Source organism: Centruroides vittatus, unplaced genomic scaffold (genome assembly GCF_030686945.1).
Source record: "Centruroides vittatus isolate TY-2023 unplaced genomic scaffold, ASM3068694v2 contig_460, whole genome shotgun sequence".
Taxonomy (NCBI): Eukaryota; Metazoa; Arthropoda; class Arachnida; order Scorpiones; family Buthidae; genus Centruroides; species Centruroides vittatus.
In genome coordinates this window covers 796,645-809,660 of record NW_027122256.1, presented here as the reverse complement: position 1 = coordinate 809,660, position 13,016 = coordinate 796,645, and the positions used below count along the sequence as shown (strand labels likewise).

The following is a 13,016-nucleotide window of genomic DNA, read 5'->3' as shown; positions in this document are numbered from 1 at the left end:
TAACTAAGTATTTGAGATATTCAAGATATTCAAATATTCAAGATTTAGTTAATATCAAATTCAAGAAAAGTGATATTCATCCATCTCTAGTGTAAAATGTATCAATAACTGTAGATCAGTTACAAAAGATGCTCAGACAGATATATATCTACAGTGAGATAGTGTACAATCTTTGTTCAAATGAGTAGATTATTCACTTTAGGGTTAAAGTTGAAATCTCACTGCATGCAATAGTTATTTTTCCTAATAATTGTTCAAAGTTTTGCACAACAGGTTCATAAAATATTGGGTCCAGTTCAAAATTCCAACAGGATTCAAATCCTGACAAATCAAAATTTTTAAAAAACAAGAATCATGACAGGTTTACATCATCATCAAAATGTTGACAGAATTGAAACCTGATATTGTTACTGTTTTTATATATTCTTGTTTTAGTGAAAAATTTGAAATAAATTTTTTCAGATTGTAAGAGACTTTCTATTGAAAGTTTTGTACAGTTTAAGTGAAAAGAACATAAAAAAGTTTAGGTTAACAAATGTTTAATGATTGTTTTAATAGCCTGTTCTCTGTGCCAAACAAATAAAATGTATTATACAATAAACGATTATATAGTATTATGTATTGATTTATTATTTACTAACGTAACGTTCTTAATCTGTACATCTGTAGCTCTATGCAGTTGTTTTTTATTTGTGAAACATGAGTTTCTATGTCAACCACGTTCAAATTCAAATTTTTCTTAGAACAATACATAAAATTTTAAGTTAATTGATTTGTTGTTATGTTTATAATAATTTTCGACTTTCAGTTCATTTATACTCAAGAAAACAAATTACTTCCATGCTATGATCCGGTAAAAATCAACATTTCATTATGGATTTTTTATAACTAGTAAATAAAATGGAACAAAAATTATCAAAAGCAAGTAAATTTGTGACAATTATGAAAGTTAAAAAATTTTTGTTATATTTTGATAGAAAACCTAATTAAACAACATTAATTAAAGAGAAAATAGAAGATGGTGATCGTCTGATTTTTAGAGTGACTGTTTCTTTTAATTGTATAAAAAAACATTAATTAAAGTTTTTTGACAGTGCTTTGATGCTGACTTACTACACAAACATCTGTGTATTGAATCAGTTTGATGATTTGGTATTTGTTTATATAAATGTTTGCTTATGCAAATTTTATTTACTGTTTATTTTATAGTATGTCAAATTTTTATTTAATGAGATTTTGACAGAATTTTTATTTGTTAGGACTTTGATTATGTAAGAATTTTGAATGTTATGATACAGTTTGTTTGGATCCTTAAAATATTTCCAATTTCAAGTTTATCATAGGAAACTTTTAGACTTTTTCTTATCAAGTGGACAGGATGACAATTTCTTCATTCTCCATGTCTACTCCATTTTTCTGAAATCACTTGGTCCAACCTGTATATCTATAACATAATGGGAGAGCCCCAACTTGCTAAAAGAGATTAAATTATCAATCTCACTTAGACCAAAATTTTTGGTTGTGTATGATTAAATTATCATCATAGACCTGGCTTGGTGGAAAAGGCATCAGACACCGACGGGCAATGAGCTCAGGGTTAATGATGATGATAGACCTGGCTAGTCATAGATCTTTCTTATTGTATGATGATGATTATTATAGATATTATATCAGTCTCAAACAGACATTTATCAATGTCTGTTTGAGACTGATATAACCTTTAATATTTCCTTTGATAAAACAAGGCCTAATGGTTTGATTTGCCAAGATTCCTGTCCAGATATTAATTTTTAATTGGATTGTGTTTATGTTGAAGTCTCTGGGATTTCTCTCAGACTAAATTTAATAGTTGTGTTGATTAATATGACCATTCATATAAAAAGTAGCTTCATTGGAGAAACATATCACTTAATAAGATTTGCTTTTTGAATGATCTTGTTAGTAAAAATTGAATAAAACTCCATTCTTCTATCAGATGTGTTCTCAGCAGCTCTTGGATGTGATTTGATATGGATAGAACTTATGGAGATGTAGGATGCAGACAATGCAGTTCTGGCTCAATCCAGCATTTTTGGCAAATCAAATATAAAAACACGGTATTATGCTGCAGTGACAGCAAGTACAGCTATCTTAATGTGTTAATTTGTTACCAAACACTATCAGTTTGGTTTTTTTAAGTTATTCATATTTTCAGTTTCACAAAACTTCTGATAAATTTTTAAGATGACAGTATGAGGAGACTTCAGTTGGTTTGGATGAGTCTCATGAAAAGTAGATGTATGAATGTTTAGATCTGCACTACTGTTTTTCTTTAGTATGAAGAAGAACAAATTCCACCTTTTCTGAATGGTAAACACTATTTTCAACTTTTTTTTTAAAGCCTACTCAGAGGTATAATGCTACTAATTACTAATTAAATGTCAAGTAGTTTGGTCTAGAGGTAGGAACAAGGCATCATCTATTTATAGTCCTTTGGTATAGCCCTTTATATAATTGATGGAAAAAACTTTTTAATTTCTCCTATATTATCAAGTATAATCCACAAAGGATAAAGGTAATGTAGCCAATATTTCTTATTATTCCTGTGTTCAATATTTCTTATTATTTTATGTATTATATCAATAGTAATTACATATTTTGTTCAGGAAAAATATATTTACATATATATATTAAGTTTCAGTTAATTAGGCTTTTATTTCCATATTTGAAGAAGCTATTTACTTTTTGCCATACAGCTGGCTTTCAAATAACTGAATACTGAATATAACTAAAATAGTGAAATAAACTGAATTATAATTATATAGTAGTTACGGCAGTTTTTGGATGAGCATAAATATTATAATTATGTATTATTATTCTTGGATATTATTTGACATTAATCATTTCTCTACAGTTTTTTTAGTTCCTTTTATACACCTATTGATGAATAACATTTAGAATCACTGTTGCATTATTATTCTTATATCTTTAGATTTCAACCAAAACATAAACATTTTGTAAAATTAATAACATTGAATGCTCATAATGAAGTGTTAGGATTAGAATGGAAATATCACATTTCATTATATAACTTAGATATATATAGAGTAATACTTTATCTTTAAATAGCACATTTTTTTTTTTTTTTTAATTTATTAGTCTTAACATTCAAATTTTATTGATTCACTAAGTTTTCTAATAATCTTAACTGTCTGCATAGTATTGCTAATATTTAAATCTCATTATCAGAGAAATGAATAGCGAGGTTGAGGCTGAAGGTTTAAACACAAAAATGTGTACGTCAGACGTTCAGCACTGCTTTCCTGTAAGCCTAGAAGTTTGACAATGACGTTTGGAATGTCGAGCGTGATTCCCCTGACTTTCCAAACGCCATTGTCAAACTTCTAGGCTTACAGGAAAGCGGCACTGAATGTCCAATGTACACATTTTCACGTTTAAAACTTTGGCCTCAACCTCGCTAATAACTTAATCAGATTTGCAATATTATATTTCTGTTTTATTTTCAAACTCATTTGAAGCTGAATATAAAAAAATAAAATATAACATATAAAAAATACCACTATGTTTTTGTTTTTCATCCTCAGATAGAAATTGTGTCATTTATTTTATATTTATCTTGTAAGGACCTGGATATTGTGCAGGATATATGCTATTCTTCTCAGTTACGATATTCTTGACTCGCCTAGAATTTGTGTTGTTTTTTATATAATAGTGTTATATGAATATCCAAGTATTTTGTTTGAAAGAGATAAAAGATATATTAATTAATGATGACAAAACTTCTGTGAAAATAATAATTTATGTCTGTGGTTAAAAGATTTTTGTTGTTGGGACTATTTAATTGAAATCTTATTGTTATATATAAACTTGATTTGATTTTTGATTATTTGTGTTGCTTTTGAAGATGATTTATTCTGTTTAAGATTCTTTATTTTTACAGCAATTTACAAAATTATTTCTCATTACTGCTGGATTTGTAATGCACTTTTTTAGTACTAAACATTTCAAATATAATGGTACCTTGTATTTCAAATGACTCTAACTTCAAATGTTTCAAAATTTGCTTCAAAGTTTGAACTACACATGGAATGAAAAATGCACTCAAAGCATAGAATAAGCTTCTGAACAAAGAATATGATCACAAATTAGCAATAATGTGTTAAAATTCACAACTGTTATAATTAAATCACATATCTGTGTTAAATAATGACAATTGTTAAAACTAGCTAAAAACTTTTTGTTCAACTTAATATAATCTTTACTTGTTAATCGTGGCATCCAAGAAGTATGTGGAAACAATGAAGTCTGTTTCCACACACTTCTTGAAGAAGACTGAAAAGGGCTAAGATGAAAAAGGAACTTCTTGGAAGTATGAAAGCAGTAAACGTGGCTGATCTGGCAGCCACATTTAAGATGTCAAATTGTGCAAGCAGTAAATGCAATTTTCATTTTATTATACATTATTTATGTATTCTCTGTATTGTTTTAGTGTTAATTTATTATTAGGGCATCTAATTGTGTTATTTTTCCCTTAAATTATGTATTTGTCATTTTAAGTTTATTGAAATGGGTATTGTTTAGGGTATTGAGTAGATTAACTCACTTTCTATTATTTCTAATGGGAAAAATTTGCTTTGGACTTCAAACAATTCAGAGTTCGAACAGTCTTCTTGAATGAATTAAATTCAAAGTATGAGGCACCACTGTACCTTATTACCTTTTACTATTAGATGCATTTTTTAATATTTTTTTTATTGTCTGAAACATAATTGTACCTTAGAATTGATAGCTTTTTACATTTGCAGTCTAAAATATAGTTAGAAGTTAGTGCAAGTGAATTACATGATGTATAGACACTTATAATATATTATAATAAAAATTCAAAAAATATTTGATATTGATGCTTAAATTTCTTATTCTGATATATTATATTTTATGCAGTACAAAGAAGCTTTCATGAAGGCTAATCCTGACTTTAAATGGTACAAAATGCCAACTCCACCAGCTAGAACATTATTAACTCGACCATCCAACCAGAGGCCTTCAAAATTGCAGCTAGCTAGCAATGAAAATCAAGAAGGTAGTTGTGGTATTACACCTGGTAAATTGGCAGGTAAGATAATTGTTAAATGTAATTAAACAGAAACTAATTTAAATTTTCTATTTTGAAATGAATAATGCCAATTTCATTTAAGAAATCAAACGTATTTATGATTTAATAAGTTTGTGATTAATTATGTGTAAAAAACAGTGATTAATTATATACCTGAGAACTTTTATTTAACTTCAATAAATCCTGTATGTAGAAAACAGACTAATGTTTTTGATTCTTCTCTTTCTTTGGTTCTTCTTCAGGTCCAGATTTTCTTAAAATTATGAATCCAAAATGAACTTAATTACAAGTTCCAAATGTATGTTCTTTTTATGGAATATCTAACAAAATTTCAAATTCAAAAATTATTCCAATGTGCATTCTTTTTGTAGAATATTGAAAAATTTTTTTAAAAACTTTAATTATATGACATAAACAGAGCATGTGCTTAGTGATGAATAGGTTAAATGTAACTACGATCAAATTAAGTCTTACATTCGTTAGAAATTTTGTTAGGTGGATGCTATAGAAAAAATGTTTGCCATGCATATGAAATATGTTTTTCTTCCCTAAAAAGAAGATGCATTTGGAACTTGTAATTAAGTTTGTTTTGGATTCATACTTTTATAAGAAAATCTGGACCTGAAGAAGATCCAAAGAAAGAGAGTGATCAAAAACATTAGTCCGTTTTTTACATGACTTATTGGAGTTAAACAAGGTTTCTCAGGTGTGTAATGTACAGAAACTCCAATCTACAAAGAGTTCATGATATTCAAACAGCGATTAAATAGTCTAATCCAGCAACTTCAACCTTTAAATTTCCGGTACAAACGACGAAAATTAACAGAAAAAACTAACGTTTTCGAATCTCCATCGAGATCTTCTTCAGGTTCGTTAATGGAATGTCATGGGCACCAAGTTAGCGTACACGAGAACGCCATCTATCTATTCGCTTCTCAGAAACGCCAAGGACAAACCGAGCATTTTAAGGGCGCCGGGCGTTTATAGTATCCCGTTAAGAGACCACAGATTCCAAAGGGACCTAGTATATATTGGTTCTACCAAGAGATCCCTTTAAAAAAGGGTTTCTGAACATAAGAATGACGTTGCCAAAAAAAGGCACACCACCGCCCTCTCGACGTATGCCACGGACCCCGATGTAAAAGCGGACTTCGATAACGCCACCCTCATTAAGAAGTCGTTCAAAACGGACCACATTAGGGCATTGGAGACCCTGGAGATTTACAGAGCTACCAAATCGGGGAAATGCATTAATTACAAAGACAGCAACGTTTTATCGTACGCGTGGCGATACATCTCGGAGGTCAATCCACGATGGTAGACATGGTTTTATTTCCTGCATTGATATTTTGCGACGTTACATTAGTAGACTCAGGTCTATTATATCAATCTTATGTTTTGCATCGTCATCGCACGCTGGAGATGTTCGATTTTTGAACTTCAAAAGAGTTCTATTCTCATGACATTCCATTAACGAACCTGAAGAAGATCTCGATGGAGATTCGAAAACGTTAGTTTTTTCTGTTAATTTTCGTCGTTTGTACCGGAAGTTTAAAGGTTGAAGTTGCTGGATTAGACTTTATATGTACCGGTAGTCACGAGTGAAGTTTGTTTTCAGCGATTAAATAGCTAAGTAGAAGTTTTATCACTACTTATAAACATACTTGCCTTTATTTCTCATATTTCTTTTTGTAGATATATTTCAATATTAATGTTTTAAAATAAAAAATATCATAAAAATATGTTTGTTTTCAAAAAGAGAAAAATAATGAAAATCAGTCAAAAAATCTAAAAAAACTGCTTGTTGTAAAGAAATTTTGTGTTTTTAGACATTAAGAAGTCCATTAGTTTCTCACACTAAGAATATGTTATCTGTGACATTGGTGATAATCCCTTTTGCATTTGATTTCATTTTTATTTCCATTAATTGACATATTGCATCAAGCTTATTGTATATGCTATCCTATGATGATGATCGTGCGTAAAAATTTAGAGAGTGCTTATGCACATGCTTAGATTAAAGCTTTCTTTTAATTTAAAAATTTTTACATTAATTTTTGGGGAAAATTTTGGGTCCTGCAAATATTCTGCATCTCTGCTTATATGTAAAATTTGAACAAGCATAATTTATTTTATGAATGTAATATGATATATTATTTCCATCAATTATAGTTTCAATTGAATTTTATAATGCTTTACCATTTTTCAGGTTTAAAAGTTCATTAATTATATAATTAGTGTTTTTAATCAGTTTACCTTATCATTAACATTGAAATAATAATCTTCTATCTTGCTTAAGATGTAGTTCAACACACAACTTTCAGTTGTGATGAATGTGTTGCATGTCTATTAGCTCAACATTGGTTGGTATGATGAGATTAGGAATGTTTTCTTAAAATTGTTTTCTCGTCACTGATTTATAAATTGAGCTTTGTAACATACACTTTTTTCCAGCACATTTGATTGCAATGTCAGAAGAACACACATTATTTTTAGATGTGAGTATGAGCGTTTTTTGAACATTTACAACTTGCAACTCAATCTTGCAAATGAACAATTTTTAGAAGAGCTTAATCACTTGCGAATCTGAAGCACTCATTGTTTGTACATTCCATGTCACTGGTTTTGAATGAGCTAATTAGTTGGAGACTTGACATACTGGCAAAGCTATGTGGACAGAGTACTAACACCTACACATTTTATGTTAGTGCACTTACTCAGGAATAGAAAAAGATCATTCTGTAGTTTTTAGTAGATTGTCTGTAAGTCTGTAATTTACACATGATTTCTATAGAAACTGGAAAATCCATAATGTATAGTGTTGTTTTCTGTGAAACTGCATTAGTTCTGTGTCCAAGAAATCTCGATTGGAACACAAATTGAAAGCTCTAGCAATTAGAGAACATCACATTTTGTAAGATGGAGGTCAGGAGAGTTTGTTGGAATATAAATTGGTGAAAAGAAATCCAGTTTTCAAGTTTACAAAAAAGAAATCTTTCTTGTATGCACTACTGCTAATCTACAGTTGTACAGAGAGTTTTCAAACTAGCTTGTAATGACTGTTTTCTCCCTCAAAGAAAGTGAGTTGAGAAAACTTTTAGAATATAACTTCAAATAAAGGAAGTTGGCACTAGTCAATAAAACTTGCACTATATAAATTGAAGACAATTTTGCAATTCTTGAAAGAAGCTAATTTTTCTAAATGTTTTTTGAATTGAAGAAAGTGTATTGAAGGTCATGGTGATTAGTAAAATATTAAATAAATTTCTTTATATTGTGACATGCTTTGATTTCTTTGACTTAATCCTGAAATTTTCTATGAATGTATACATATATACACACTAGCTAAATATTGCCAGAGAACTGTAAAGAAGATGCTGTAAATGGTAGAAGTATAACTGCATATAAGTTAATGTACAATGCATGCAGCAGATGTATCCAATGCTGATACAGGGAATTACATTGGATAGTTACGACATGATACATGAATGGTCTTTCGTCGTAAAAATTTAGAGAGTATATTATATATATATATATATATATATATATATATATAATTATATACCAAAAAAAAAAAAATATTGTCAGTTTATGTTGAGGTTTAAATTCCATTCTAGATTAACTTTTCTTCAGATTAATAAAAATGACCAGGACAGTAAATGTAAATTCACAAAATAAAAGACTGTACAATAAAAGAGAACAAAAGAAAATAGAAGAGATAATCATAAGAACAATAAAAATGAGGTGTGAGAAAACAAAAGAAGAATGTTTTATTGTAAAGTCTCTTATTTTGTGAATTTTCTTTCAGATTTCCTAAATTATTTATCACAGTTTTTTGTATATTATCTACAGTGGCATACACCCTACAGAAAACTGCTGAAATAAAAATAAAAACATTTTTAATACTACTATCATCTTGGTACATAATTTGCACTATCATAAAGCCGCATTTATGAAGTAGCCTTGAAAACAAACTTGTCCTGCTAAATTGCATAGGGATTACATAATTGTCTCAGGAATGGGAAAAACAAAATGCCAGGCCTATATTCTCTTTCATTTCTCTTTCGTTTAATCTGGAAGTTGTTTAATTAATAATACACTGGTGTGCAAAACTTAAGCAAAGATATAATTTTTAAGCAGACAGCCATGAAATTATAGAAAAGAGCTTGTTGCAACAGTACAATGAACAACCAATTCAGTAGAAAGGTGATTCACATGCAGGAAGATGACATCACAGGTGATGTGAGAGCACACAAAACATGTGTAACCAGTGCGTGCAGTGCAAGACTATAATAAGATGGTGGCTTTGAAAAACATGTGTAATCAATGCGTGCAGTGCAAGATTATAATAAGATGGTGGCTTTGATTCCATACTGCATGTGTTCTATTCATTTTTGCACTAGTATACATTCTTCATCCTTTAAGTACAAAATACTGTGTCTATATTCTGAATTTCATGTCTCCCAAGTGCTTTCTTGCAGAGTTATGGCAGAAAAACAATCATTGCTTAAGTTTTGCACGCTAGTGTCCTTTTAACTTTTCTCAATCAATTTTTTCACATACTTTATTTCTAAATTCAAACAACAGAAAGCTGTTAAACACTTAACTATTATTAATTATTGCTTTCACATTATCCATTATTAATGTAGCATTCCTAATGAACATTTTAAACAAAATAGGAACAATGATTTTTTTCTAAAATTACAGCACATTGGCATTAACAGTAGTACAGGATACAGATTGGAAAATCACATCATAAATTGTCTTGCTGTGCTGCAATTTTTCTTTGTATTATCACTGGTGTTTTACATATAATGTTTTTTCACTTTGATTTTATCATTGCAGTCTTTTGAATCTAATCTGTGGTTTTTATGGATTATTTTATGTATTTAGTCATTGCATTAAAAGTCATCTCATATTACAATCTTGTTTAAATTAATTTTGTTAATCTTGATCATGTTTCCAAGCTGCACTTCTTTCTTATTCAATTCATATTATTATTCATTCTATTACTGCATTCCCCTTTATTAAGTCATAGCTACATATCTACTAACCATAAAATTTTAAAACAGCTATACCAATTTAATACTAAGAATGATTGTGTACAATGAAAAGGGGCTTTATTCCCAACACAAGTATTTTTAAATGTAAGCTTTGGAAAATTGATTCTGCAATATGAAAGTGAATGATATTTGAAAAACTACAGTTTTTATGTGTAACCTACAGAATGAAGATATTTTATAGTAAACATTTTGCTAAGAGGAGATGGATCAACAGTTGGTGAAATACTATCAGTCTAAATGTTCTACATATAGAGAGAGAGTAATATCAGGAGCTGCAAAAACATTTTCAAGGCCTATATGCAACTCCAAATCTATGGGCTACTGATCTCTTGAAGTTTAAATTTAGGCTAGATAATTCATCTTGTAATTTTTATGTTTTCTCTAATATTTTGTGAACATGAAGATTTGAAAGAATCTTTCAACTTAAATAAATAAATCAATAACATTTATAAAGCATTATGATGATATTTAAATTAACAAAAATAATTTATTTTGAATTAATTAATTGATTGATTATTTTTTTTAATATATAGATGAAACTCAAATGGGAGGTTTGAATTCTCTTATTACTCCAAATGTTTCATCATCATCATCATCATCATCATCATCATCTACAACAAGTGTTTCAGTAAATAATGTTGAAACTGTTTCTTTACCTAAAATGGATGTATCCAGTATTTCTGCTATTGCTAAACCACCAAAGAAACGTTATTTAATAAATGGAGCATTCCCTTCAAATTTAGAAACATCTGTCGTAACAAATAAATTGACTGATCCTAATACAACAAGTGTGTGTTCAGCATTACTAGAATTAGCAGAGGTAAGTATTTTAAAAATTTAAATATATTTACAAAATTATATTTAAAATATATAATTCAACAGTGACATGCTGTCTATAGAAGCTGTAGAAGCACTGCTTTCCTTGTATTTTCTAAAATATAAATACATATTGTATGGTTATTTTCATATTTTAATATACTTTGAATTAATTAAAATTAATATTTTATTATATCCTCATTATGTGTGTTATTACAAATTTCTATACTACATGTGAAAAAAATGATAAGATTGCTATTGTATATTTGAATATAAATTTGTATATGCATATTACCAATGGAAGCACTGTATTGTCAAATACAGGATAGCTTCCATGGCGAAAATATTTGAATCATATAAAGCAATCAGGTTATATGCATTTGCACGTGCATTTTACATAGCCCTAACCTCACTCAGTTTAGGTCATGGATGCTACATACCAAAATAGCGTATAATGCTTTCAATGATTCTATCCAGGGCTGGTACAGCTTCCCTATCATCAAATGTCACCACACACCACTGTAATTCAAGTAATGTAAACTTTTATGTATTTAATTTACAAAAATAATGTTTAAATCATTGAATATTCAGAATTTGTTAAAATATTTCAAATTATTGATGATTAATTATAAAAAAATAACATAGCGTGTGACTTAATGTTCTTTGTTACTGTTTTTCATTTTTTTGTTTCAAAGAATTTCCAATTCTTTAATTCTGTCTTGTGGTTTGCTGCAGTGCATGTATGCTCTTTTTATAAGAGCCCAGAATGCTGCTATTTTATATCTTGTCGGGTTGTGGGAGTTCCATGATAAGAATGCAATGGAATACATGGCACCTCTAAGCAGTATTTACAAAGAAACAGGAACAGCAAGAATTTCCAAATTTAAATTTATATAAATTGATGTATAAAAACACAAAACAAAAGTATTTCACAATATTCGTGCAGTTTTACTATAATCATCATTAATATTATTTTCATGCAGCAACAATAACAACTATTCCTGGAAATAGAAAGGGAATATTTATTGTTTGTAAATTAGGAAATGTAATTTTATATTTGGATTAAATAGTTTCCCTAAAGAATCTTTTATTGGAATCATCAGTATCTTAAGTATCATGCGATTAAGGTTAAATTGTGACATTTTGACTTTAGTTACAAATTCTAAATTCCAAATGGAACAATAAATCATTAGTCCAACTTTTCTGAAGTTGGCAGATAATTTAACTTCAGTCAGTCCAACTTTATAAAATTAGCATACATCTTTTAGAAACTTCCTAGTCTGGGGTTTGCCTAACATTTATGAATCAAAAATACATAAGAAATAATGAAACCTTTTCTCTTATTTGCCAAGCTTAAACTTTTTCAATACAGTATCCTAAATAAACTCTGATTTCAATTCTTTTATCAAATGTTCTCTGGTTATTTTCATATTTCAAAGTCTAAATCATATATTTTACAGTTCTTTCTGAAACATTGCTATTTTAAAATTCAAAATTATTCATTTTTCAGATGCAGATTTCTGCAATGTGTTTTCTTTTGACAGTGCGTGTAAACACACTTCATTGTTAATGAAATAAATTTAAATTTGTGAAAGATCTATTAAAGATATAATATAAATTATATATTTCATAAATTACAGCATTTTTTTTTTATTAAAAGTTATTTTATTAAAATGAGATAAACAGAATAAATTGTTAGTATAAGGACCACAAATCTTGACCCTTTATCCTCCACTTGATGAAATGCATTTCAAATGTCATACTCTTTATTGACATCCTTCTTCAGTCACATATATAGTGTTCTTTCATTTCTTTGTATTTTAGAGTATTTTGAAAATAAAACAATAAAAATAATTTAAATAATAACAAGAAAATGACAAATACTAAATTTATACCCATTATTTGTTATAAAAGGTTATTTGAAAAAATAAAACAGATTATAAGATACAACTTGTTCTGTAGATAAAACATCATTTTCATAAAAAACTGATAGATGATAAAAAAGGAAAGAATTAAAAAAAATT

General features: G+C 28.6%; 1 protein-coding gene across 6 annotated transcripts in view; it reads left to right on the top strand.

Annotated features, from left to right (window-relative positions):
* The window catches only part of LOC136977517 (HMG box transcription factor BBX), a 93,832-nt gene that overhangs the window by 60,471 nt on the left and 20,345 nt on the right, over window positions 1-13,016 (top strand). For all 6 annotated transcript variants that reach the window (XM_067273011.1, XM_067273005.1, XM_067273006.1 and 3 more), the window contains exons 3-4: window positions 4,942-5,113; window positions 10,710-10,996. In XM_067273011.1, the coding sequence (XP_067129112.1) occupies window positions 4,942-5,113; window positions 10,710-10,996 (459 nt within the window). The remainder of the gene's footprint in view (window positions 1-4,941; window positions 5,114-10,709; window positions 10,997-13,016) is intronic.